Source organism: Maylandia zebra, linkage group LG12, assembly GCF_041146795.1.
Source record: "Maylandia zebra isolate NMK-2024a linkage group LG12, Mzebra_GT3a, whole genome shotgun sequence".
Classification (NCBI taxonomy): Eukaryota; Metazoa; Chordata; class Actinopteri; order Cichliformes; family Cichlidae; genus Maylandia; species Maylandia zebra.
In genome coordinates, this window is record NC_135178.1 from 31,393,388 (window position 1) to 31,420,929 (window position 27,542).

Sequence of the window (27,542 nt, forward strand, 5' to 3'; positions counted from 1 at the left end):
ATTTAGTATTGCCATATAGTTACCTAATTGATATTCATCTTTTCTGAAGCCTATTTTTAATATTAATTAACTCGTTGTTGTTGCTTTAACTCCAGTTTCAGCTTTGTTTTAGTTACCTTGATGTTGGACCGTTGGAGATCTGAGGATCCTCTAAGTGCAGGTTAAAGAAGCAAATATTACGATGTTTCATAATTTTGTTGCAAGTAACTGTGTTTTCTAAAAACGGCTTGACCGGGTTGATTGTATTTTTGGACCTGTCACTCAAAAGAACTACACATCCCACAATCCAGCATTGGCGGTACAGTTGGGAGTTCAAAGTTCAAGTTACAGTAAAAATAGGGTTTTCGCTAGTTACTGCTTGTGAGCTAACAGGAAAAAAGAAGAACTCGTCTTGAAGAGGACGTGTTTCTCGGTTACCACCGCAGCGAAAACCGACCGAGGAACCCCCAAATGGCCCTCAGCTAGTCGGTGCCCGCTCTCACTTTGTTGTTGGTGGATTTACAGACGACGGCTAGCTGGGTGCTAAGGTTAGCACGCAAGCTTGCCAAATAGGCACATAGCAACTGCTGCTAGCTATCGTCACTGGACTGGTACTGTTAAGTCTGGAGCTATGTTCGTGCAGGAGGAAAAAATATTTGCCGGCAAAGTGCTGAAAATACACATCTGCACCATGGACGGCACGGAGTGGTTGGAGGAGGTCACGGAAGACACGACTGTTGAGAAACTAAAGGAGAGGTGCTTGAAACATGTAGGTTTTTCTTGGCTTGTTTGTGTTTGTCCTGCTTCCTTTTTTTTCGACCTGTCACTCCTCTGCCTGGGGTGCTTTACACTGTGCCATGTCCCTTTCGTAAACTGTCAGTGTCAGTATCACTGGCGCTGTATTTATAGTAACTGGGTAGACTTTGCTATTTATAATTTAGCAAGTTGGTTGTCCCAGTAGCTACTAAGAAACGCATGCTACTTTTTAGCCATTCTATTATTATACAGCTCACTTCACTTCTCCTTCCTTGGGCTATGGCGAAAACTCAAGTAGTGGTTTAAGTTTTGGTTTTCGTGTCAGCCCAGTATATTCTTAAATTAATTAATACGTCTCTGAAACTTCATGAAGTCAGTGCTTAGAGTTTTTAGATGAGTCATGTTTTGTTTACCCAACCAATCCTGAATTTATGATGACAAGGCAAAGACAGAAAGCAGCTAATCCTCCACATAGGGAGACTGTTTTTACTCAGTTTGTATCTTCGGTTAAATATCAGAGCTGATGTAGTTAACTGATTAAAGCTGATCAAGAGAAAACAGATCTAAAGTTATTTTGATAACCAAAACTCGAAAATTTGCTTGTTCCTACAACTGTGTTGTGAGGATCTGGCTTTCTCTGTTGCAGGGGTGTCAGACCCATTTTAATGCATAAGTCATATAGACCAACAGCACCATTGCCATAATCTATGTTAAAAAACAAAGTACACCGCTTTCATTCAAATTTGTCAGAAAGCAGAAGCAGATGGTACTATTTCTAGTTAAAATAGTTAGTTACTAGTTCAATTATTTTATTTTTTAATGACCAGGCCATTTACAAAGCAGATAACTAGCACACTGTGACATGTACAACTTAAAAATTGTGTTTAAGTTTTTTCAATCCACTGTTTCTGTGTAGGATCTTGGTCATCTAGATCATCGGTTGGTTTTTTTTTTTGGTTTTTTTTCCTTTTTCTCTTCTTTTAAATAACTTTTTCAAATGTCTGTCATTATTGGTCCTACTTATAACAGTAACTGAATGATATTTAAAACAAAGAAAGTGATTAGTTACAATGAGTTATCTGGTTGTGCCTGAGTTGTTTTGTTTTGTGCTTAATTTGTAGTGTGTACATGGAAGTCTAGAAGATCCCAAAACCCTTACACATCATAAACTTATTCATGCTGCTACAGAAAGAGTCCTCTCTGACACAAAAACTGTTGCTGATGAAAATCTCAAAGATAAAGGTATGTAGCGTCTCTCCAGTTTGCCGTGGTTTGCCACAGTTTTCCATGAAGCTAACATGTTTAATGTATGTTGTAGATGTTTTGCTGCTCATAAAGAAAAGACCGCCACCAACCCCTCCAAAGACGGCTGACGTTAGTTCAGAAGACAAGGTAAGTCCTCTGTCCAGTTTTTGGGAAGAAGTCCTTTTTTTAAACATGCATATATTTTATTAACTGCTGTTTATTCTGTTCATCACAGAAGAAACAAGAAAACAAAGCTCCAGATAAAGATGCTATTCTGAAAGCCACCGCCAGCCTATCCACACGCCACACAGACCGTACTGTTACGCAACACAACATCAGAGATGTAAGAGAGGTTTAGCTTTAGCTCACAGGGTGCACTGAAATGTAGATAAATTACAATAATACTTTAAAATATTGTAAATGAGAAATTTACCTGCACTGTACTTGGACTGATAGCTTGTAATTATTTTTAATGTCCTTGTATATTGTTGTTTGTGTTGTTGCAGTTTCAAACAGAGCTCAGAAAAATCCTGGTTTCTCTTATTGAAGTCGCACAGAAGCTTCTTGCCTTGAACCCTGATGCTGTCGAACTATTCAAAAAGGCAAATGGTAAAGTGGAAAATCCCTTAAACCTTTAACCCATTTTCCAGTGGAAAAACTGGGTCTGTCACAGCACCATTAACTTGAATTCATTTCTGCTGTATTATTATTTTTAATCTTTCTAAAATGATTGATTCATCTCTCCAGTTTCTCTCAGGAAAATTAATTGCCCACCTGAGTTTTAACATTTACCAAGTCTGTGGTTAGGGTTAGGATTGGGTTTTATTTTAGCCACAACAATCCATTTGAGAATGCTCAAAATTCAACTTGTTTAAGGCACAGGTTAAAAACTGGTTATGGACAAATCAAGTGTGTGATCATGTATAAGTTGTATAGTTTTAATGTTTTATTTGGGAATAGAATGGTGTGTATGTGTGAGTTTGGTGATGGAGTTTTTATTATAAATGAATTCTGAATTTTTTATGAATTATTATGTCTATTTTTTAATGTTTTATGGACAACAGATGGAAATTAGCCCTTGGCTATAATCTGGCATGTTTACATTCATGTAATTTATTTTACATTTATGTTCATTAACATGCACTGTCCTAAATAAATAAATAAAACATACTAATGGGCACTTTTTAGAAACTAGATGTTATCTTTTATCTGAAGTTGCGCACATTTATTTTGGCAGTGCAGGTTTTCTGTATGTTTGATTGTTCCAAACATTTAGCTGTCAACCAAAGATCTTTTCTCTTTGTGTGTCTGTGTCTCATAGCAATGTTAGATGAAGATGAAGAGGATCGGGTGGATGAAACGGCCCTCCAGCAGCTCACTGAGATGGGTTTCCCTGAGAGCAGAGCAATCAAAGCTCTGAGACTGAACCAGTAAGGCTGTATCTATAGTTATATTTGGGGGGGGGGAAAGAATATATATATATACACACACACACACACACACACACACACATAAAAAATATGTCCCTGTTGCAAAATATGGTGAAAACATATCCAGTGGGCATTAATTTGCAGGACAGCACTTTGGAGAAGTATGCACTGATACCAAGGTTCCACGAAAGGGTCTCATAGGAATTGTTCCTTATCTTTGTACCCTAACAGTAGTTTTATCTGATCTCCTTATAGCATGTCAGTGACCCAGGCTATGGAGTGGCTGATTGAGCATGTAGATGACCCCTCTGTGGACACGCCACTACCAGGCCAGGACTCTTCTGGGGCAGCAGGAGCTACGGCAGCTGCCACTCCAGGCCCCCCTGCTTCAGCTTCTGCTTCAGCCTCTGGTCCTAATCCTCACCGCAGCCTATCCAGCCAGTCGAGCACAGACGAGAGCAACAAGCAGGATGAACTCACAGAGATCTTCAAGAGGATCCGCAGGAAAAGGGAGTTCAGACCAGATTCAAGGGTGGGTGCAATTTTAGCTTTTATACAAGACTTCAGATTTTACAAATCTCCTCTCAGGGTTCTCATCGGCTGCATGTTATTTGAGTTATTTGATATTATATTTTGCACTATCCTATTGTATATTACTGTATACTACTATTCTTATTGTATATCTTATTCCTCTGTTCCTCTGTCTCTCTTGCTGCATTGAGCATGTGTATGACAAAAGAATTTTTCCTCCGAATAAATAAAGTTCTTCTTATCTTATCTTATGTGGGACAGGGCCACACTTAAACTTGAGTGATATTCGATTTTGATGGAAGTTTTTTTTTTTTTTTTTTTTTTTTTTTTTTACCATAACTTGTTCACATCTTATTAAGTAAGTTTTGTGTCCCCATGATAGCTGCTGGAATTGCTGGAATAGACTTTAGATAGATTTTAACTGTATGTGGTTTTTTTTTGCTTTTTTTAATGAACTCTGCAGGCAGTCATTGCATTGATGGAGATGGGCTTTGATGAAAAGGAGGTGATCGATGCTCTGAGAGTCAATAACAACCAACAGGATGCAGCGGTAAGTTTACACATCGTCAGTAGTTTTACTATTAATAAACAAATTTAACAGTTAGCTCCCTCCCCCCAGTAATTTCTGAAACCTTCCGAAAACAACAAGTCCAGTAACATTGAATACCTGTTTCACTTGTTTTCAGTTAATTTTATACTTTGACTTCCATAAAGATTTTAATTGGTGTCCTTTTTGTTCCTTACTGTGTATTCCTGCAGTGTGAGTGGCTGTTGGGAGACAGGAAACCTTCTCCAGAAGATCTGGACAAAGGCATCGACACCAACAGCCCACTGTTTCAAGCCATCCTGGAAAATCCAGTCGTCCAGCTGGGTTTAACCAATCCCAAAACTCTTCTAGGTATAGTCTCATTGAGTGTAAAAGCCAACGTAGTGTCCTGTTTTTGAAAATTCTCCCCTAAAGTAATATTAAAAACTTTTTGACATCCTTATATTATTGTGTAGTTTTAGGAACTCAAATATAGTCTCATTCTGTAAAATGAGACAGAAAAACCACCAGCAGCTGAAAAAGATCTTGCTGAGACGTCCAGGAAAACTGTTCGAACAGTGTGAAATCATTCTTTTTATTTCATTCACCTGTGTATATATGGTTATTTTATATTATGTTTTGTTGTTTGTGTGATACTAAACATCCATGAAGACTTGTGCTTTGGTTTCGGTGAGTGAAGTTCTGATATTTTATTAGTCTGTTACTTTTTTTCTTGATATCTGTCCCTATAGGTTAGCTAATAACCCAACACTCCACTCGCTTGTTCAAAAACGGTCACTCCTGGCTCCAAAACATGATATATAAAACATAAAGAAGCAATGAAGGCACTAACGTTTAGGCTTTAAGTCACTGAGCCCAAAACCAGCAGTTGACATCAGTGTCCACTTAAGGCATATGACATAGAGAAAGGCCCGTCTACCTGTCTTCACCAGTTGACAGAAGAGGGGAAAGATTTGTGGGTTGGGGGTCTATTATATAACTCACAAATATGCTTTGTGTTTATGTGCAGCGTTTGAAGACATGCTGGAGAATCCTCTGAACAGCACCCAGTGGATGAACGATCCCGAGACCGGCCCTGTCATGCTACAAATATCCAGAATCTTCCAGACCCTCAATCGCACATAGAGCCTCCTGGTGACGACCCCCCCCCCATCCCGTGTATGACTGTGGCAGCTTCGTGTGTATGTGTTTGTGTGTTTGATCACACTGAGGCGTACGCTTGCATGTATGAATGTGTATGTATGAGCGTGGGAGAGACACAAGTATTGTTTTTTGCCTTTTAAAGACAAAGAGAGAGGAGTCAAAGTATGAATGAAGATGTTACAGATATAACTTATTTATAACAATACAGTAAAAACACTTATACAAAACAGATGTTAACATAAAGTTATTATTACAGTAATAATAATAATATAAATTGAGATTTAGTATATTGTTTTTACATTTTAATGATAACAGTTTATAGGTATGACAGACATGATTTATTTTATATAATTTGTCCACGTGTAAAAATGACATCAGACATCAATTTAATGTTTACACTTCAACAAAAACTGTTTTCTATGTTTTGCAATATTTAAAAATCAACTGCAGTTTTCAGTGTCTCTTTAAAATGTTTCATCAGTGGTGAATGTGTGGAAGACTTCTGTCAGTATCACATCTTCTTTTTCTTCTCCCTCTGTTTTAATAAAAAATCAGTGCTTTATAACTGAGAGGAAAAAGTAGAGTCAAAGAGGATTTTTAAAAAGAAATCTTCATTGAACTTCTTCAAACATATTTATTTGACTTTCTTGCCTTTTAGAGCAAAACTGTACACTAAATCATGTCTCAGTCATGTTTTTACAAGAAGATTTTATATTAGGCCTGTGTGTGTTTACTGTCGATGTGCTCATGATTGTCATATTGTCATGTTGCTCTCGTCTGGCACTTCTTCACCTCTATGAATATCGCGTACCGCAGCACTAGTACAAGAAGAAAGAAGGGTTTGTGTGTTGTCTCAAAAGCATGTACTGGTAGCGAAGAAGTGAAGCTTATCACAAGGTGGTTGCCTTTTTAAACTTAAATTTGAATGATGAAGATGCATGCTCGCTTCATGCTTGAGAGGTGCGAGTGTCTTCAAACATATGTGGAAACAATAGAAGTTGACATGCAACCAATTTCTGTGTTTTGATTTGTTTTTTTGTTTTTTCCTTTTTTTTTTTTCCTTCCTTTTTGAGAGCAACAAACATTTATGCTGTCAAACCAAAATGTCACTGTATAACCTGCCTTGTCATTAGATGTACCCAGTGGAGAAAAACCCTGTATTTCTGTGCAATAGCAAGGACTTCTGTTGACCTGTATAGACATATATTTGAGTGTTAGAGATGTGTGAACTGCAATGGGTAGTGTGTTAATAATAGCCTTTGCATTGAGTACTTAAAGTCTCCAGATACATGAAGGAGAGCATTGCCTCTCCTTGTTGTACAAGAGATTTAAAGACAATATGGAGGGTGGTGTGTTTTGCCAAGTTTTTGAGTGTTTTTATTCAATATTTAAAATGTGGTGTTGATGTGACTTTTTGCTCAGGGAGGCTGAGATTGTTTTTCTAAACTTGTCGCTATGGCAAACCTCTGCTCTACCCCCTTCTAGTTTGGCATTTGAGAAATGGCTTTAACTAATCTGTGTAGAACTTTACCTATGAATAAGAGCACCACATCAAATGGTTTGGTAAATGCAATATTTGAAAATATTTAAATGTTTTTAGAGAAAATTGTCTGGTTGAACTATATATTACATTATTTATATCAAAGCCAAACTAGTAATATGTTCATATTTATAACATTTTTAGCAAACCTTGAAGCTAATCTACAAATGTGAAAAAATATAATGCTTCAAATGTTGTTTTTACAAACCATCATTAAAATGTGTTTATGGACTGGTAGGTCACAGTGTGATACAAAGTGATGCAGCATGTTTGAATTTATGGAAACCTTTCTGCACACTGTGCCCAATTGGAAATCTGTCATGGCCATCATGACCAGTTGTCTCACCACCTCCATGCTTTGCATTGGCATGAATACCAAACTATCTTTCCCTCTTAATATTCTGATACGAACATTGGGAGATTGTACGCTTTAGGAAGAAAAATGGCCACAGGAAATGCTGAAAACGGTCAGAAGGAACCCGAACGAACAAAGTGAATTTTATTGCTAAGGGGCAGTGAAGAGGGAGTTGTTGGAGTCTGATTATTGTTTCACCCAGCCCACGTGTCGGACTGTCCCAGATCAACAACCTATGCAATATGCTCACAGTCTGTTCGTTCAAGCAGCCTAATGGCTACTGGCATCTAAATCACTATTGCATTAAAATTATTTTTTGTGGTTGTATGTTGTGTTTTTGTTTCACAGATTCCATTCAGCAATGCCACATTGAAAATCAGTGCAAAATGCCGCCCATCTTTAGGTGGATGGAATTAGTTTACCTGTATACAGTACATTAAATTTAGTTACATTTATAAATATTGCTGTATTTTATTTTATCTAATATTATATATAATATAATATATTTTATCTAATATTTGTTCATTTTCCAGAGGCGGTGGTTTACGACACCAACTGTCTACCATCTATAATCCAGTTTTGAGTTCCCTCCCCAGACGCCTTAACGCCCACTCACATCCTGGGCCATCTGACCTCAGGAAATCGCATGATAAGGTGGGGCCAGGTTTCACAATGAGCTCACCCGAAACCCTGGCGGATTGGGACCCACACCCGTTTTCACACCTTGGCTCATGTGATTAGAGGATCATCAGGGGGTCCTTTTGTCCCTCTTTGGGGGGAAACTCCCACTGGGTTTAAATCTGGGACTCCACGATTTGACCCTTAGAGCTGAAGAAGCTTCTCGGATGAGAGGTGAAACGTCTTCAAGCAACTTAAAGAAGTCCAGATGCTTTTCTTTGCAAGCTCCTTTGACTTGTTCATTTGCTTTTATCTCAGCCTATTTTTAATGTATTCACAATGAAAGTACAATAAAACTTTCTTTAAACCGACCAACTTATAAAATTATATATACAATTATTAAAATTAAAAGGTCGCCTATAGAACTTAGTTGCGTTATGGTGTATGGTAGCAGGACAGGACGCCACTCAGGGTTAACGCAGGGAGACAGAAAGCCGCCACTCTTACATTTATAATTTAGAGTTACGTGTACTGTATGCTTTTGGACACCTATCCATTTTATGGCAAACTGGTCAGGTATCCAGAAATGCACTCGAATCAAAACAGACAAAAACAGAACTATAGGTTATTTGATTTATGGTTCTTTTATTGGTGTTTTACAATTTGAATATTTTGACCATTTTTTGTATTTGTTCTTCAATTGGGCAATTAAATTTAGTTCAAATTTATTTATATAACTCCAAATTCGAAAAAAGTGTCTACAGTATTAAGGTAAAAAACAAACAAACAACAATTTGGCAATCTCCTATGAGCGACTAGGCGACGGTGGGAAAGAAAAACTCTCCTTTAACAGAAAGAAACCTCTGGCAGAGCCAGGCTCAGAGAGGGGCAGACATTTGCTGCAACTGTTTTGTATGTGAGGTGACACTTCTAAATTTTTCCAATTTGTTTACGAGTGAGGGGAGAGGGTAGCAGGAGATCGAGAGACAGTTTGGTCGTGCGACTGCAGTGATGTGGACACTGTACTGGTCCATCATGGTAAAAAGATAGCTGACTGTAAAAGCGAAGCTGTTGATTTATCAGTTGATATATGTCCCTACTCTCACCTATAGTCATGAGCTCTGGGCTTTGACCAAAAGAATGAGATCACGGATACAAGTGTGGGAAATAAGCTCTCTCTGAAGGGTGTCAGGTATCTCCCTTAGAGATAGGGTGAGGCGCTCGGCCATTCAGGATGGGCTCAGAGTAGAACTGCCACTCATCCAAAGGATGTGGTTTGAGCATCGGAGAAGAATACCTCTTGGGTGCCTCTTAGGTGAGGTGTTCTGGACTTGTCCCACTGGGACACACCCTGGGGCAGATGCAGAACATGCTGGAGAGATTATATCTCTCGGCTGGTCTGGGAACATCTTGGTCTTCCCTGAATCAGGTGGCTGGGGAGAGTGAAGTCTGGGCTGCTCTGCTTAGGCTACTGCCCCTGTGACCCTACCCCAGATAAGCAGAAGAATAATATTTTATATAATCATTCCAGAATTGTAACTGGCCTTTATTCCATTGATTTTTTTTATCTTTTGCATAAATCTTTCCAGGTTTTTCTAATCCAGTAATACATAGACTGGAGGATCATTCATGATGATCCATCTCCATCGCATTGGTAATTAATAGTTTAATCTGGGTTTCGTAATACGAAGATTGCTCTAGATGGTCAACATTCTAGTTTGTCTTTTTCTTCTTTGGGCATAATTGATATAACTGCTTTGCTCCATGAGGGGCCATTTTTTTAATCCTTTAGTTTTGTATTGAAGGCCAAAAACAAGCCTTAGCTCAGTTCAAACTGAGTTTTTCAGTTTTCTCAAACTCAGTTTGAAAAACCTCAAACCACTCAAAAGGAAAACCATCTGGGCCACCTGACTTGTTTGCTTTAAGCCTGGAGATGGCGCTGTTTAGCTGCAGCTGTAAATATTTGATTTTGTTGTTCAGTTATGGCAAATAAGTTGGCGTGAATTCAGGGACTTGCCAAATTGTGGCTCACTGTCTATGTGTGGTTGTTTTTTTTTTAATAGACAGTGTTATACAGTCTTTATTTTTGAGATTTCTTTTGCTAGTATTGTACCTGGTTTTGACCTTGATTCATAGAAACACTATGAATACTTTATTTTTGACATCAAGATTGAATTTTGCCTGCTCAGTTAAACGTTTCTTATCCCAGGAACATGTTAGCATGTTTTTCAGCAAGTTGTCTAAAAGAAATGTTCCGAACAAACACAGATCACAAACAACAGATAAGCATAAAAACAACATAATAAATAATAACAAAGAATAGAATTCATCCCACATTATGTAGAATATAAAAAAAACAACTAGCTGTTTATCTGCTGGAGAAAAGTTGCTTTTATACCAAGTTGTTCTTCACAGTAGACAGACCATTTAATAATTTGATGGAGTGAGTTTTTGTTCTTTACAGTTAAATATCCAAACTATGTCGTCAGTGAAAGCAAGACAAAAATCAAACCATCACTGTTCTTTTCAGTATGGAAATAACATGACAGACACAGGGGCCCTTTTTAGCTCACAACTTCACAGTTTGCTTCAAAGTTCAGTTTGGAATCAATAATCAGAGATATTTATAACGGTGAATTCATTCCACTGTCTGACCCTTAATGGCTGTAACCTGTTGTTTATGAGTATGTGTTCTAAAATCAATCCTCATATCTTTTGTCTTAGATATGTTTCATCGAGAATTGGGCCATGACTGGTGTCTTTGTCCAGCAGCCAACTATTAATGTTCCTGCTTTGACACATATTTGTATACAGGATAAATACTAAGGGTAAAAGCACACATCCCTGTGGGCAGCCAATTGACAATCAAACTTGATTAGAAAGAATTGCATTTATCTGGACTCTTTGAGTCCTGCTAGACAAACAAACAAACAAAATCCCCCAAGACTCCAGCAAAATGTTTTTATTTGGGTTAAATTGTTCTAAAAGCTTTCTGATTAAAATATGAGGATGGATTGTGTTAAAAGCCAAAGAGAGCCAAAAAAGTACTTGAGCACGAGAATCCAGTTAGGTTCAACAAAGGTCACTGTGGGATCTTCTAATCCATTATGTGGCCTGTAATGCTGGCATGCAAACTGCATGGAGTCAACTACATGTTCAGTTTTTCTTAAAATCTCTGACTTTTGAGTTTTTGAGTATTTCCACCATAAATGATATATGAATAAACATTCTGAAATGATTTACAGTTTTAGATTTCGAACCAGGAGCTAAAACTGCGTCTTTCTTTCATTAGTTATATAAATACATATTAAATATGTAATGAAAGTGGGAAGTGTGAAGGACAGTGCTTCTTCAGTTTTAACTTTGAGGAACAGTTACGGATATTACGCAAGCTCTACAAAATCATTCCAAATCTTCAAATTCATATACCATCTTTCACCATTAGATGCCATCATTGGTCAAGACCGCAAGGACAAAACAGGACTAAAGTACAAAAGAAAAAATGTATACATATATTAACGCAAGTGCATGTTGAAATATTAGTTTTTAAGAGAAATTAAATTGACGTTCTTGTGGGTTAATTAAATAGACATATCAGAGAAAAAAATTGATTAACATTATTTAAACAGGTTCTTTAGGAAGTCGTGTTACAAAAATGCAGTGCGCATGAATCCAGTTAAAAATAAGATATTTTTAAAAAGTAATATTAATAGTAAAAAGCATCTGTGATGCAAGGCGGGATTTCAGTTTCCAGTATTACGAGTATAGTCTGGAAGCTAATCACGCATGCGCATTGTGCGCGTTTGGGAAGGCTGGGATAATAATTGCATTTCTATGGGCAGAGCGCGAAGACACTGCTGATCCTCGCTGCATTGCTCGAGCCCCAAACGTATGCTTATTTTTTATCTAACATGGAGGGTTTAACACTGAGGTAGATTTCCAGCCTTAAGACCCGCGTACGCTGTACTTTTTTACTGGTGAGCCTCCCGTTTTCTCCCTGTGTTGTTTCGGCCCAAAGTCTGCCGTGGAGCGGTTGTCACACAGGCCGCGGATCGGTTCTTGTTGTTGGGAGGGGACCACACTGACTCGCCTCCAAGCTAGCATTATTAGCTGGCTATAATGCGTCGCTGCCGCTGGTGTGTTTTCTATATAGCAGGCTCCTGTTTATTGAGACAGGTCCTTGGTTAACCGTTTACCCGACGGAACGAAAGTGTGACTTGGACGTACACCACACCTTTCAAGGTAATGTCTTGCCAGCTAGCTAACGTCATTCATGGGACCATTGAGTGGTCCTGCTGTACAGCACACACTAGCAAGCTAGCGGTTAGCTGGTGATAGTTAGCTGCTTTGCGTTTCATTGCATGGCCGCTTAGTAGACCAAATGTTAAGAAAATCTTTACTGTTTCAGCTAACGGTTGATCCCGTTAATAACGTTATCGTAACGTTAGCCTGCTAACGTATTAAAGTATGTTAACATTAGTTATGGCCTTGCAGCGTTTACAGTACTGTTGTGGGCCGTTAATGTAAATGAAATTGTTACAGGTTTGTTTATTATTATTATTAATATTTTTACAGGTAATGCGATAACTTAAACTCATGACCAAAGAGAACTTTAGATTTCTGACAAACGGAAAAAATCCGTTAGAACTCATGTGTGATAAGCAGGTGTGCACTAGTTTTCTGTCAAAACCATACTAAATTTAGTCAGTATCCTTCTATTAACCTATTAATGTAATTAGTATTGCCTTTTAGGCTGTTGACAGGATAAGACAGTCAGAACCTGTCGAACCGTTGTCCAAGTAAAAGGTGAACACCTATATGACAAAGAAGTTAAAAGTGAAACTGCTGTGATTTTGATCTAACTAATCAGAAAACACAAGTCTGCTTGGCTGACTGACATTGATAATTTGTAAGTTTGTATTTGAGGTGGAATACATTTTGTCTAAAGTTGGCAACTGCTACTAGAGTTGTGTTGCACAGTGTAGACGTGAGTATCAAATGTCTAAACTATGACAAAGATTGATCACATTCCTTTTGTCTACATGTACTTGTTGCAAGTAAACTTACTGTGATCACAAAGGTTAAACCAACATCATATCCTTTGCTTTGCAGTTGTGCAATAGTACAGTCAACTGTCTGCTTGTCAAAATGTACATAATGATCATAAAGATTCATTCTTGCAGTCACCATGACTTCAGTTCAAGGTGATTTAAGAAATAGTTGCTGCTTGGAAATCTCAAGTCTATTGTCTACTGTTTGACATCATGAGTGACTGCGAAATGCCTCTTTGACACTTGTGTCTCAATGACCACATGTAATTCTAATGGGTCACTAAAGGAAGGAAATAAAAAAACAACATATTCTGTTGATAAGCAACAAACATTGTAGTCAGTGAGATTTCAGTTAAATATGTATCAGAAAATCACTTATGAGTCATTTTAAAGGAATTTGTCACTTGGCAAATCATGCCTGGCTAATATCATATTATTTGGCATTGGCTCTTACTCAGCATAATGTCCTGTATAATTTTATCTTTAACAATGTGCTTTTTTTTTTTTGTTTTTTTTTGTTTTTTTGGTTAAAGATGGATGTTGATTTGTGTGCTGGCGGGGACAGTACTAAGAGAACAGTAGAACTGGCCGGGGTTGCAGAAGGCACAATGGACGTTGTACCTTTGGAGATGTATGACTCCGCCAGAGCAAAAATAGCAGCCAACCTACGGTGGCTGTTTGCCAAAGCCTACGGTATTGGTAAGTAATTTTACTTGCATTCATGCTACACAAATGTCATGTCTCACAGTTACTTCAGATGTTGTTGTTGGCACATTGTGTTTACTGCTCTCTACAGTGATAGTCAGCAGATTGTGTTGCGCTCCAGCAGCGAAACTTTGACAGCAAAAACCCAAGAGGAAGAAATACTTGTGTCTGTGCTCTTGAGCCAAAACTGTTTCCCCCCCATGGCACTTGGCAACCGAACTCCCATACTGACTCACCAGATCCTTCCATTCTTGTAGGGCGGCCAGTGAGAATGAGCCCAAATCGGCCTGAGTGACAGGCACTAAGGATTAGGCTATATCTGTTTGACTGTAGTCAGAGCATGGAAAATACTGATCTGCACTGCCAGTCACTCGCACTGCCTGTTGAGATTGTATCGGCATTAGTAACTTTGTCAGATAGGGGCAGGTTTTCCTGCTTTGTCTGTGGTTGCTTTTTCCAAGAGTGGAATACATTTTAAGGGTGAAATGAGTTATGTGAAATTTAAGGTAAGCATTTTACGATCTGTTTTAGTGAAGTTGTGGAACTAGGACCCTTTTAAAAAAGTCCTACTGTTTACCTTTAGTACAGTTGATATCCTTTCACGATATGTGCATATTTTATGTTAGGTGGCAAAAGGAATTATGGAGACATTGTTATATAAAATCTTCTGCAATTTATTTCACAAAGACTACATTTGAGTCAACCACTGTCTGCTGAGCTTTGATACATAACTGTTGCATGTGCACCGCACTGTTCTGACGATATTGTAAACAATTGAATTGCAGCTGCTCTTCTGTGCTAAAGTTCTCCGTCAAACATACTTTTCTGCAATATGTTTTGTATAGAAAAAAGTTTTCATGTTGGAGCTAAGGGTGGGTGATACAATCTCTAAATTATATTACGATGTTTCAAAGAAATTGCAGTGATGATATTTATGATACAAAATAAAAATACTGAACATTTTATCTAAAATTGTAACTTGCAGACAGTAGAATTTGTTGGTGCAAACAAAACAAAGGACATTTTCCATCCCTTTTTTTTCCCCAATGAACTACTGTCATTGATGACAGACTACCTAATTAGACCTGTGAATCTGTTGCCTCAAGATTCCAACAGCAGCAGCACCAGTATTATAGAGATCAATAGTTGTGACACAGCCTATGTAAAATGTGATCACAAATGTAGTGTAGGTAGCATTTTTCCTGGAAACCTTAAGTAAAAGTAGAACATACTGCTTAACACTTAAGTATAACAATAACTTAACTGGTTTAATCTTGTAATTCTTTAGGAGCCTGCAAAAATATTTTCACATAATAATTAAACTGAAAAATGCTTGGATGTTATGTCTTGGGTTGAGCTTTGTAATCCCACTTTTACCACTATTTGGATTGGCATCATGTCCTTGGCCGCTCGTTATGTAACCGTGTCAGTAATTGAGTGATTTCAAGCCACCATTTTGCTCTTCCTGTCATATGGAGCAAAACTAGCAAGCGCTCCAGTAATACGTAGTTGCGTGATTTGTTTACGTTTTGGTTGCAACTGATGACTGGTCACGTGCCTTCCTAGCTCGGTTGTACTTGACAGTTTTTTTTTGTTTGTTTTTTTTCTCCTCCCCACAAGTAGTAAAACAAGTTTCTTGCATATTTCGCATAGTGTTGTGCTTGGGGTTAAAGGTTGTTGATGTAGCTTAGTCTGTAGGTACTAAATTGTCAAGCCTGACACACTGGTCTGGCTGTCTTAACATGTCTGGATTGTCTTGTTTTGCATGCTAGGGAATGTGCACGCAAGAGATTCCTATGCCGTTGATATTAAAATATGACACTTTTATATCATGGAAAATCTATGCCACATTAACTTGGTGGGTATGATGTGAAATCCCTTAAGTTAAGTGAGAGCTCACCAATATATGAATTTACAGGAGAGAGTTACAGAAATGCTATGGAACCCTTTTAGTAAGAGATGACTTTAAGGTAAACTGGACCCACTGGTTGCAGTGGGAATATCTACACTTTACACTTACATGAGTTGCTCATACATGATTTTGTGCTTCTACTAATGCTTGAGGAAGTTTGGAAATGTGGTGACTTTCATGCAGTCTATGCACCACATTGCTTGGTGACTCTACTTTGTATCAGTGTTTAATCTAAGCATGCAGCCCACTTTTTATCAGAAATCTTTTAACGGCTCAACGGTTAAATGTGAATGCTCCAGTAGTTGGGTCTCTTGTGGGGAAAAAAAAGTGTTGCATTGAAACCTTTGTTGGAAACCTGTCCTGTAGACAGACAAACACACGTCATGAAACATTACAGTCATGTTGTCCAGTTTTTCTATTTTCTTACTTAACTCCAGTAAATCCAAGGAGAAACTATAATATGTGAATGTTGCCTTAATTTCTCTCAAAGAAGCTTTATTGGATTGGTAAAAGTTTTACCAACAGAAATGATTTTCACTTTTTGGTGCTTGGTTAGTCACCAGTGCCTGACAGCATTTCACAAGTTGGTTCACTAAAGACATCTTTGAAGGACTGCTAGTTACCTTTTTTTATGTGCTGCAGGGTGTTTCCTTATCATAGTGGTTGAAGTTGGTTATATATAATATAAACCTCAGCTATCTGATTCATAAATCCCTCCATTCACTGCTTTGTGTGTGTGTGCTGGCTCAGTTTAGTCTCTGACCATTATTTCAGAGGCTTATTACAAGCTTTCCTTTGTATTTTGTGGTCTCTTTATATTTGTGGTCATTACTCAGATTTCCTAATGCCAGTGGTGCATTCATTCTAAACAAATGACAGCAAGATTGGATTCAAAGGTAATCTGGGTTATGGATGGAAAACTATTGTCTCCATTGCCTGTTTTTTAAGGCCAGCATTTTGCTCTAAAGCCCTCTTTGTTTAAGGTTCATTACTAAGGCTCATACTTTTGTCTGAGTTCATATCAAGGCTTGTAGGAGTCTGCTCTGTCATTTCGCTGTCTGTCATCATAGGCCTTGGCTAACGATGCAGTCTGAAAGATGGTGCTTAAAAGCCACTTCCTAAGGACAAAAATGATGCACCACACACAAACTTGGGTGGAGATCCTTTTCTGTTACAATGGAAAGTGTAAAGCAGCCCAGTGCTTTGGTGGCCCAGAAGGAGGGAACTCTCAGCTGCAGTCACAATTGCCTTTTCCCATGGGGACTCAATAAATTAGGGCCATTTTATTTTCACCCTATGGCTCATCTGGTCTTTGCTACAGTGTACTCTTGTTTGCTTGGCTTGTTCACTGGCTGACGGAGAGAAACAGCCTAAAGAGCTGTGATGTAATTTCATTGTAAAGAGTATAACAATCTTTGGATGTTGGGGTCATCTAGTTTTCATCTAGTTTGTTTTCACCTGTCTGGTTCCCCTCCTCCTTGCACAAGGTTGTATTTGTCAATATGGTCTCCTGTCCTTACTACCCTCTATGTTTGCCACAGCTGCTGGCAACATGCGTGTCAGACAGCCAGACACAACACCAGCGAGGGTTAGAACTTGTGATGGCTGCATGCACAGTACTGGTTCTTGCCCATGTTTGCTTGTGCTGACCATGGTATAGTCCTGGTCCTGGTTGGCTGACTTTGCTGGGTCTTGTTGCCAGGCCAGGTTCTCCAGCTCCACCCCATCCCAGTTAGTAAATTTGTCAGCCTGGCTCTGGGTAATAGGAACACAGGGGGGCAGCTGCCACATGACATCAGTGTCTGTTGAATGTATTCAAACGTGAAGACTCGCCCTGACCAGACCCTTTTGTTTTCACACACAGTTACTCCAATGTTACTGTTTGTTTATATACTCAAACACTGCTCTTTAGGAATGATCAAAACTGCTGGGTGTTTGCTGTAATAGATTATTGTTGTGCAATGACGTCTTCATTTCTTATGGGGGTTGGCAGCATGTTGGCCTGTGTTTCAGTGATGCATGCAGAATACCGATTACAGGATCGATATAATCTGAGCAGCTACTGAAATAAGGGCGGGATGGCAAATATATTAAATCTGCGATTTTAAATGTAATACTTCTTTGCAGTTTATTTTTACACAACAACAAATGTTCATCATGTTCTGGGCAGGATACCAGATATGTAAACTACTATATTAGTGGACAAATACAGCAGCTATTGTTGTTTTTTCTTTCAAGTGCCTTATATCACTATATCATAGCCCTGATGAACTTATACCACCTTCTTACTCATTGTTATAGTTGTATGAATCAAATAGATGACTACAAGACAACAGGTAACAGCTCACAACTAATGTTCAACTAACAGGACAAACATTGTGGCACAAACTGTTTTATTTTTAAAATTATACCATTGAACAGCATGCTGAAAAATGTTAGCTAGGAAGGGGCCAAGAACAGAGAGGAAATTCACCAACATAACTTGCGATTGCTGTTTAGCTTCTTTAGCTTTATTTCTATTGCTTCTGATTGGTCTGACTGGAGCTCAGGTAACTAGCAGGGCCGGTGGGTCTTTTTACCTAGAGACAAAATGATTTTTTCTAGGTTTGGGACAAAAAGTTCAAAATAGGTTTTAAAGCTGCATTTCCCACTTCCCTGTGATACAAGTTTTTGGTCATATTTCTACATTATCAGATTTGATGCATGAGAACAAAAGCTCCTAATTACTTCATAAGTTTCATCACCAAATGACAAGACGGTGAGAGGTTGTGTGAAGTCAGGGTGTGTGCTCAGGGAGGGGCAGAAACAAATTTAACATCACAAGAGAGGAGAGTAGAAAAGAAATATTTTGCATTTGGATGCAATTTAGGAACCCCCAACCTGTGATGTTAAGTAAAATAATCAAGTCCTCATTATAATTAAAATTTCCTCAAGTCTGTAGGGGTTCTTTTTTGGAATCAGTATTCAGGCACACATTTTTTACAGTCAATATAGTAATAAATTAGTCATTTATATTGGTTATCTCCGCAAAAATTCCCTTATTCTTGACCATTGGAAAAGAAATTGGAAAAGAAAGCCTGCATCTGATGTTTTCTAAACTTACAGCTTTATACATGATAAGTCTATTGTGTCGATTGTTTATTAAGGAATTATTTTTTCCTTAAAATTTTATTGAATTTACATTCTTCTCAAAGGCTCTGTACATATGTACCATGCCTGCTTTTACAGTTCATCTTTTGCGCTTGGTACTTCATCATCCACTAAACCAGTTGCTAGAAGCTATCCACCATCCAGTTTTTGTGAATAGGAGATTGCTGACGAGTGGCTCCCTTTATCCTGTCAGTCAGTGCAGAGGCTAAGAACACAACACACACACACACACACACAGCTCATGCCGTATTACTGGGGCTCAGACAGCGTTAAGAACAGATTTTACAGAACAGGGTCATTTCAATCATGTCCCTGTTCTGTTTTGAATTTGGACAGGTTTGCACATGCCTTTACACCCATTTTATTCCTGTGTCTGGTTTACCTTACAGTAAAAATGTAGTTTGTGCATGCCTCGAGAGAGCCGCTTTGTCTCATGCCCATATATGGCTGTGGTTTCTGTTTTTGAGAATGACTTCATATTCAAAGCAACAGAATTGTCTCTGTAGGTCAACTGGGTTTTTTTGTGGGTTTCGGGGGGGGAGGTCCACAGTGTCACCTGAGAAGTCTCACTGAGGTCTTGGCTTATCAAGGATCTGTTTCCCTGATACGCTGAGGAAATGCTTTGTAACTTGCAATTACAAAAGTTCATGTTTGCTACAAGTAAACTAATAGTGGTATGGAACAAATATTACATGGAAAGCACTGGGCTTTGTCACATTACTGTAGCCTGTAGATGAGGCAGTCAGAGCTGTGGCTGCTTTTTTATGTAGTATTTTGTATGTTATCTTAACCAGCTTTTGTATGTCTTCAGTCCATGTATAGTTTGATCTAGTGTTAACCTCACATACTGCTTCAGGATGTTTCCTGTATTTTGGGCACTGACTTCCCCCTCAAACACTCTCTCCATTGCAGACCATATTCCAGAGGACTTAAGGGACCCGTTCTATACAGACCAGTATGACCAGGAACACATCAAGCCACCTGTCATTCGTCTGCTGCTGTCCTGTGAGCTTTACTGCCGTGTGTGTGCCCTCATCCTCAAAACTGAGCAGGCAGTGTCTCTTCAGTCCCACATGTCTGTCATCCAAGCTCTGTCCAGGAAGGGCATTTATGTGGTGGAGAGTGATGACACACCCGTTACAGAGGGGGACCTGGCCTGTATGCCGATCAAAATGGTGAGTGCAAAATCCTCTCAAATTTTGCAGTATTTTGTGGCAATAACACCTAATATTGTCACCTGCCTGTCTAGTGAGTCTCCTGTCCAGTCGATGGACAGTTAGTAGTACTGGTTCTGCTTTGACACATGGTAAACTGGTGTAGCAGTACGTAAGGAAGGCCTCCACCTGCTGCATGTTCTTGTTAGATTGGCCCTCCACCTTGTGGTAGATCTCCAAAGCCTAAAGTAAACTATCTTCTCTCCTGAAAGCCAGTAAGGAAACACGAAATTGGAAGGGCAGGGGCTAGCAGGTTAGTGATGAATGAATTTGTGGAAAAATAAGTTTGGGAGCTGATTTGTTATTTTCACATGTAGCTGCTGCTTGGGTTTGAAATTAAAACGTACTATAATACTGGTATGTTAATGCTTTTATTGATCAGCTGACACATGCAGTCTCATATAGGCCGTGAAACTGTAATAGCAATTACAAAGTGTATCTCAGCAGCACAGATTGTCTATCAGGGGATGAGCTCTTCCTGCTTCAGATGCATTATCTTTCTTCAGTGAAGTCAGTGAAAGTTAGTAGTCCGTTTATTATTATCCAGCAATACCAGCAAACCTAAAAACATCTGTCAGTGCACATAAAACCAAAAACATTTGCAGATTCTTTACATTATCCACTTTGTAAAGAGTTTTAAGCATGCTTTGCTTTTAGTACAGTGTCCAGAATATTTGAATATTTCCTGCATCATATCTATTCAAATGGATAAGTGACATTTGACTGCTGGCATGCAAGGTGTGTATGGGGTTACCGTGAAAGGTGTGGGTGTGATTTTTTTTTTCTTCTTTTTTTCCCCCCCCCCCTTCATTGTGCAAAGGTGTTGTTGTCCTTAATCTGTCTTGAAAGAGTTTAGCCACAGTTAATTTAATTAACACAAACACTTATTTCATACTATATATGCTTTTGTAATGAGTCTTTTTCCACTACTCACAGGTTACTCATATCTTTACTAACAGTTTGCTCTTTTTACACAAGTTAAAAGATAAACATCATTGTGATGTTAAAAGATGATACCACAGTATCAGATAAACCACCGTGTGTTTTTTATGTAAATACAACAGGAGGCAGAGGTTAGTTGTCAGTAATTATTATTACTGATGAGCTTACTCTTTTCTACTGGTTGTTATTGATAACACTGTAGATATTTTGGTTACTAAATCTGAAAGAAGTTGGTTATTTTAGAATTATCCAAAAGCAGAGTTGGGTATAATCAAATTAATAATTTGGCCAAATCCCGCAACAGTGTCAGACACTGCAATTTTAATCACAGTTTAATTGGCACTCCTGCACAGTGTAATCCTGCAACTCTTTGGTCATTGAATTGGCCACTAGTTTAACACAAAGGTCCCCATTCACTTCTTAACTGACAATACGTATAAATATGTTTATTTAAATAATATGGCTACAACTTGTGTTGATAAAAGCAGAGTGAAGCAGCACCAGTTTAAACATTTTCAAATATGAAATTCCACCATTGGTATAAATGAATAATTTGCACTGGTTACATTGTTTTGTTTTTTAATTTTATTTGAATCATTCTAAAGTATACCTGGAAATATAGAAGTTAGAGATAATTCTGGTCTTTGAAACAGAAATTGACATTAGGTAATCTTTGTCAATAACCAACACTAACTGATGCAGTTATCTCATATTCAGTAAATTTGTGGCCTTGTGTATGTTCAGTGTCGAGGTTAAACATCAGCTTTGATTAACGTATTTTTAATGCGCTGCTTTTTTAGTGGCCTCTAAGCACTTTATATATTCTCTGAGGAAGAAATGTATTCCTTACATGCAAACTTTTGAGGTAGGCCTTTCTAATACCTCTGAATGAAGCATGCTGTAAAATTTGTAATGTATTTGTTTGCTGAGAGGTCATTTGACTCTTACTCCATACACAAATCCTAAATTAGAAAGCCTGGGTTAACAGGTAAAGTCAATGACCTCTACTGCGATACTCGTTATCTAGGAAAGCAGTTTTAGGTTTTGGTGATCCAGCTAACACAAAAAAGCCTGGCTATGGTGAATTTGATTTGTAGTACATCCCTTTGACACATATTTTAACAAGTAAACTTTAATTAAATGTACATAAATCAAACATAATGTGTGATAGCTCAAGTTGACGTGAGCAACTAAGGAGTAAGAGAGATGCACTATGATTTTTTTATTTTTTATTCATTTTTTGCATTTGAATGGCGGTGCCTGTTCTCAGTGTCTAACAAAGTGTTATTGGTCAGTTTTCCAATCACTGCTGCAATCATATGCAAAAGCAACATACTTTTAAAATGACTCTCCGCTGGATCATTAAAAATAGAAATCCTGCTAAATAAACTGATCTCTGTGCTCCCTCAGAGTGGGGGGCATTAGCATTAAGAGGTTTGCTCTTGTGTTAATACCTTGTTGAAATGAATTTATTGTGTCTGGTATTTTTCTCACCTTCATTTTCATCCATCTGTTGGAAAAGCTCCCTAAACGCTCAGTTTAAATGCTTATCCAGCCTAGCTGTCCTCCCTTTCTCAAGCTTTCTACTTAGCAAAATGGTAAAGATGTTGGTGACTGGGTACTTGCCCTGTTGACCCATTTAGTTGTCTTGAGGCAAGTGTAATCCTTGTAAGATTTTCACAGATCACCTCATAATGAGGTTAAATGCCCTCTGCATTTATTCCACATCTGCACAGCTTGAGTCACCATGGCAGATCCGTGTGAATGAATGCAGAACCCTTGGTGATGAAATACGATGTATCACACTTTAACTAAGAGCACTTCACACAGGATAGGATGAACACCAACAGCCTCATTTGCTCTTAGACATCTCCCTGCTTCCTACCCCTTTGTTACCATGGAAACCAGCAGTGGTGTAGAGCAGGCCTTTCCTCTGCAGGCTGGCTCCTAAGTGATGTACGTCTGCTTTTCCTCCCAGCAGTCTGATACAATAATCCAGGCAGGCCGGTATGTAAGCGGCCAGACACAAAGCCAAGTGAGGATGTCAGAAAATCCTGAACAGGACACCACTTATCTGTGACAGACTGTTGAAACCCCCACTGCCATATTGCTGACTTGACAAGGTGTTTCCATAGCAACCTGTGTTTTCCTACTTTGTGTGTCTGTTTAAATGAAGGGGATCCTACACCTACAGACACTTCCTCTGCACCTTGCCTGTCTCTTTTTTGGGAAACAGCTGGGGCTTGAAAAATCCTGTGAAGCTACCCTTTGTTGTAGACCAATTTATACTATAGTGTGTGCGCACACATGGTCAGTGTGTACACACAGAGCTTGGGGCACCAGCAGCCCCTGCTCCACATGGGGCTACATGCTGCATTGTTGAAGGCCGTGGTGTTATAGGAGAACAAAAGATTGAACATCTTACACTTTCATGTATCCTAAATATGCTATTTTGATGTTATTTAATGTCAAGTTTAAATATGTGTTGTTGTTTTCTGCTGACCACATTGGATGTTTTAAATTGAATTCAGTATGTATTTGTTCAGAATCAATGGGCTTTAATTATAGTGTAGTTAGGGTAAAGAATAATATTGGGGGGGGGGGTTCCTCTCTGCTCTTGTAGTATTATATCCTGCTAAGACTTTGAGCCATTTTAAATTTTGGAGAATTTAGTCAGGGTTTTCCTGCCCCACATGCAGAACAAAATTGAAAGGGCTGTCTTTCTTACCCTTTACGCTGTTGTAAGTAATAAGTGTGGTTCAGCCAAGAGAGCTGCCTGATTTGGCAAATTAGAGCAAAAGTCTCACTCCATCGACAAATGTTTACGTTTTTTACCCCTCGGCCTATTATGTTATGTTATGTTATGTTCATTGGTGTCCAAGGAAGCATTTGAACCACAAAAAACTAAAAGGGCTCCTAAAACTGTTGTAGGTACAGTGGTTGCCTCCGTCCCCAGACCTCGCTCTATGATTCTCTCAGTATTCAAAGATTCAGATGTTTGCAAATAATTCTCAACAAACCCTAAAAGCCCCCAAAATGGTATTTAGGTCAGCTCTACCCTTTAGTTGGCTTCTTTCATGAAAACGTTTTAGTCTGGTTTTGAGACCAAGAGCTACCAGAGCTAAGCGGTTTTTAGATTCCCGTATGCACAATAGTCATCCCTACTTTGTTTTCTTAACTTTTCCATGTCTCAGACAATACCATGTTAGTTTGTTTGGAAATGTATTTTAATGTTGTTTGTGTTCATGTAGGTCATGCAGTGGAGAAAGCTCTGAATAGCTCTCATTTGTTATGTTAACAAGCCTAATCTCTGTGCACTTCCATCACCAATTGGATTAAGCTAGCAGTGTGTTGCACAAAGCACTGCTTGAAACTTGTGTGTGTTGTTATATATGTGTTTTGTAATAGTTTTGTTATAGTTTCAGGTGCTGCCTGTGATGTTTTACATAAGTAACAATACTTAGTAGTGGACTTTTACAAAATAAAGATTCACTAGCCAAAGGGAATTTAAGATTCCCTGGTATTTGATTGGATCTAATTAGCACTCTGACCATCGAGGATCAATATTTTGACTTTTAGGCATCAGCTGTCGGCTCGCTGGGTGATGGGATGCCCCTGCTGGGCCTCTTGATTGCATTAGGAGTTGAAGAGCGGGTTTAACATTGGACACCTACTGTGCCGACTGAGAGACTTCAGCTTTGATTAAGCCATTGTGGTTATTTAAAGCTTCACACTTGTTTAAGAACCTCCTGGCCGTACCACTGAAGCCACGGATAGCAACATTATTTAATAAGTCTATTCTGTGTATTCACAGATGTTAGTGGTTGTTAAATAGTAGGACGCTTAGTCATTACTAACTTTTAAAACAATATAGGTGCTGCATGAATGGATGGAAGATGAGTTGTGGATTACTAAAGCATATATAGAAAAGCTCTGTTAAGGCTCCAAAAGAAATGTTTGAAGTGTGATAAACTATGTGACGTGAGAGAACCCTGGAGCGCTATGGCAATAAAGAAGGAGAAAGTCCAAGTGAAGAAACAGAATCAGTTGTGTCTAAAGAGGATCCCAGAAAAGGGACGGCTTTCTAAGGTGTTCCCACCAAAGTGATGACAGTTAAAAAAGCGAACAAAAAAGCAGCAACGCTCCAGCGGAAACAGTGGAAGTTCTGAATATCGTTTCCTCTCAGACACTCGCTGTGACTCAAGTAAGAAAAATAAATAAATAAAACAGTTTTGACATCAAAGTTGATACGAAGAAAGACTAACACACAAAAAGGAGACGGGTGGAAGACGAGAAGCGTCTCGGGCTGTTTCTCATCTCAGTTTGAGATGAGAAAATCCCTACCAAACCCCCCCCCCCCCCCAAACAATCCAATCCAGATTTTCCTGTGTCTGTGGGATGGTGTGACGAAATTAGCCAATGAATGATGACACCCAGCATTAATATGTAGTTTTTATGATAATTTAACATATGGTGTTATGAGACAAGGAACATTAAAATTAAAAAGGTTAATGGCTGCAACATTTAGTTTTTTTTCCTCTTTCCAAGCAGTTGCATATTTTATAGAAGTGAAATACTGAGTGTTTTGTGGCTTTTAGTGTCTTTGAAAACTGTAAATGATTACCAAAAAAATACCTCTTGTTCTGCTGCATCGGTGATGATTGTGCTAATTTAGAAAAGTGTATGTTAAAAGAACCCTGCTATAGGTGCCTAGGTTCCGTATAATCATCTACCTAACACTTTGTAATGTTTTATGTTTTGGGAACTTTAAAATTTCTGCCTGTTTGCATTGGAATCTGAAAAAAAATACAGCAGGACTGAATTGCCATGTGCTCTGCTCTTGACTTTCACTCAGAGTGCTCACATGCCCATGATCGATGCCCTGATGATGGCTTACACAGTGGAGATGATCAGCATAGAGAAAGTGGTGGCCTCTGTCAAGCGCTTCTCTACCTTCAGTGCCTCTAAGGAGCTGCCCTTTGACCTGGAGGATGCTATGGTTTTCTGGATCAACAAGGTATAGACACTCATGACCCAGATAAGACACACAGCAGGATATTATCATCATTATTATTAAACTCTTTCACAACAAATCTTGTTTAGGCTTTTTATCCTCTAAAATCCAGCTGGCTTTATTCCTGGGGCTCTGAATAAAGTGGTCCACTTATGTCATTGATGATTGGATATAGTCCAATAGACAGGAGTCTAGGTCTGTTACACGCACAGACTCAAGTTCATGTTGTAGTTGTCTTTTGAAAGAACATTGTCAGTCTATGGAAGATGGGGGATATAATCCTAAAATATTTTTTCCACATGCCAGAATGCACATTTTGTTTTTATCATCTTGGAAATTTTAATCTAATTATTCTGATATTAACTGTGATATAAATCTCTTTATTCATGAGACTAAGAATATGTTCTTTAGTCTACTAGCGCAATATTTAAACGGATTACATTTTTTTTAGATTAAATTTCAGAAAAGCAATTTGTTCTAACATTGTCAAGTTTTCGTCAAGGAAATTCTGACCTGATTAGCAATTTCTCACTAGGCAGTTGTTTAATTTTGCTCCAAATGCCTCACTAACTAACTGCTATATCCAGAAAGCTCTTCTCTAAGGTTACTGGCCACTATTAGCATGAAACTTATCGCAAAAAAGTATATGGCAACCTCTTTGCAAATGTTTTGTCCCTAGCAGATTGCCGTGGTTATCTATCATTTGTACGGATTACTTACCAAGCTGTTGTGAATTTGTGAAAAGTGCACCGCATACCTGAAACTGAAACAAGTTGCTTTCAAAGTGAAATGTTTTGGTTATAGGCTGGGGTGCAGCTTTTATTTTGAAAGTGAATGTTTTGTTTCTGCCTTGCATCACACTTCAAATTTCACTACAGATGTCATTCAAGCAAACTACAGGCAAGCATAGAACTCTATTTCTAATCAAAATATCCACAAGGAGGTTTTTGTTGCTACATCCTCTTTGTCAATGATTTCATCCACTGTCAGCCAGCAACTCACGGGAACAATTTTCCAAACAGTAGCTTAATATGCAGTTTCCATTTGCATTCAGTGGTTGCCAGATAGTTGCTAACCGGTTCCTAGCCCTCTATTACCATTCAGTAGTGTGGTTTATTGACTCCATGCAAACATACTAATAATTGTTTTGTTATTCTTTTTTTTTTTCTTCTGCAGGTAAACATGAAGATGAGGGAGATTGCAGAAAGGGAGCACAAAGTCAAGCACCACCCACTGGAGTCCCCTAGCCATCAAAAGGTAAAGCCACTCAAAATAGGTTCCTTTATTAGAAATCTCCATGTCTTATCCAGGTGTGTCAAGCAATCACTTGTTTCAAAACAGCAACAGCATCCTTAGCGCTCACATGAATGTTTCTCCCTAATGGCGTTTTGATGTTGTTCTGACCTTCCT

At 38.5% G+C, this 27,542-nt stretch overlaps 2 protein-coding genes across 9 annotated transcripts in view; both read left to right on the forward strand.

Annotated features, from left to right (window-relative positions):
- The first annotated feature begins 289 nt into the window (after window positions 1-289).
- On the forward strand, window positions 290-7,853 carry ubac1 (UBA domain containing 1). Its single transcript, XM_004566745.3, has 10 exons — window positions 290-748; window positions 1,857-1,977; window positions 2,054-2,127; window positions 2,216-2,323; window positions 2,487-2,589; window positions 3,302-3,410; window positions 3,666-3,942; window positions 4,405-4,491; window positions 4,701-4,839; window positions 5,498-7,853. The coding sequence occupies exons 1-10, from the start codon at window positions 611-613 to the stop codon at window positions 5,611-5,613; spliced, it is 1,272 nt and encodes a 423-aa protein (XP_004566802.1). The 5' UTR covers window positions 290-610; the 3' UTR covers window positions 5,614-7,853.
- A 4,103-nt stretch (window positions 7,854-11,956) lies between these two features.
- The window catches only part of camsap1b (calmodulin regulated spectrin-associated protein 1b), a 29,844-nt gene continuing 14,258 nt past the window's right edge, over window positions 11,957-27,542 (forward strand). For 7 of the 8 annotated variants that reach the window (XM_076891092.1, XM_076891094.1, XM_004566741.4 and 4 more), the window contains exons 1-5: window positions 11,957-12,386; window positions 13,729-13,894; window positions 19,875-20,137; window positions 25,974-26,135; window positions 27,309-27,389. In XM_076891092.1, the coding sequence (XP_076747207.1) occupies window positions 13,729-13,894; window positions 19,875-20,137; window positions 25,974-26,135; window positions 27,309-27,389 (672 nt within the window). In that variant the 5' untranslated portion in view covers window positions 11,957-12,386. Of the gene's footprint in view, window positions 12,387-13,728; window positions 13,895-14,284; window positions 14,407-19,874; window positions 20,138-25,973; window positions 26,136-27,308; window positions 27,390-27,542 lie in introns of those variants that run through there. The other variant, XM_076891095.1, reaches the window with a different exon arrangement.

Excerpts from the sequence above, each read along its gene's own strand:
- ubac1 (XM_004566745.3), top strand. The coding sequence starts at position 611 with ATGTTCGTGCAGGAGGAAAAAATATTTGCCGGCAAAGTGCTGAAAATA. Across the intron at positions 1,978-2,053 it reads TGAAAATCTCAAAGATAAAG|ATGTTTTGCTGCTCATAAAG; the intron begins GTATGTAGCGTC and ends TGTATGTTGTAG. Across the intron at positions 2,324-2,486 it reads CGCAACACAACATCAGAGAT|TTTCAAACAGAGCTCAGAAA; the intron begins GTAAGAGAGGTT and ends GTGTTGTTGCAG.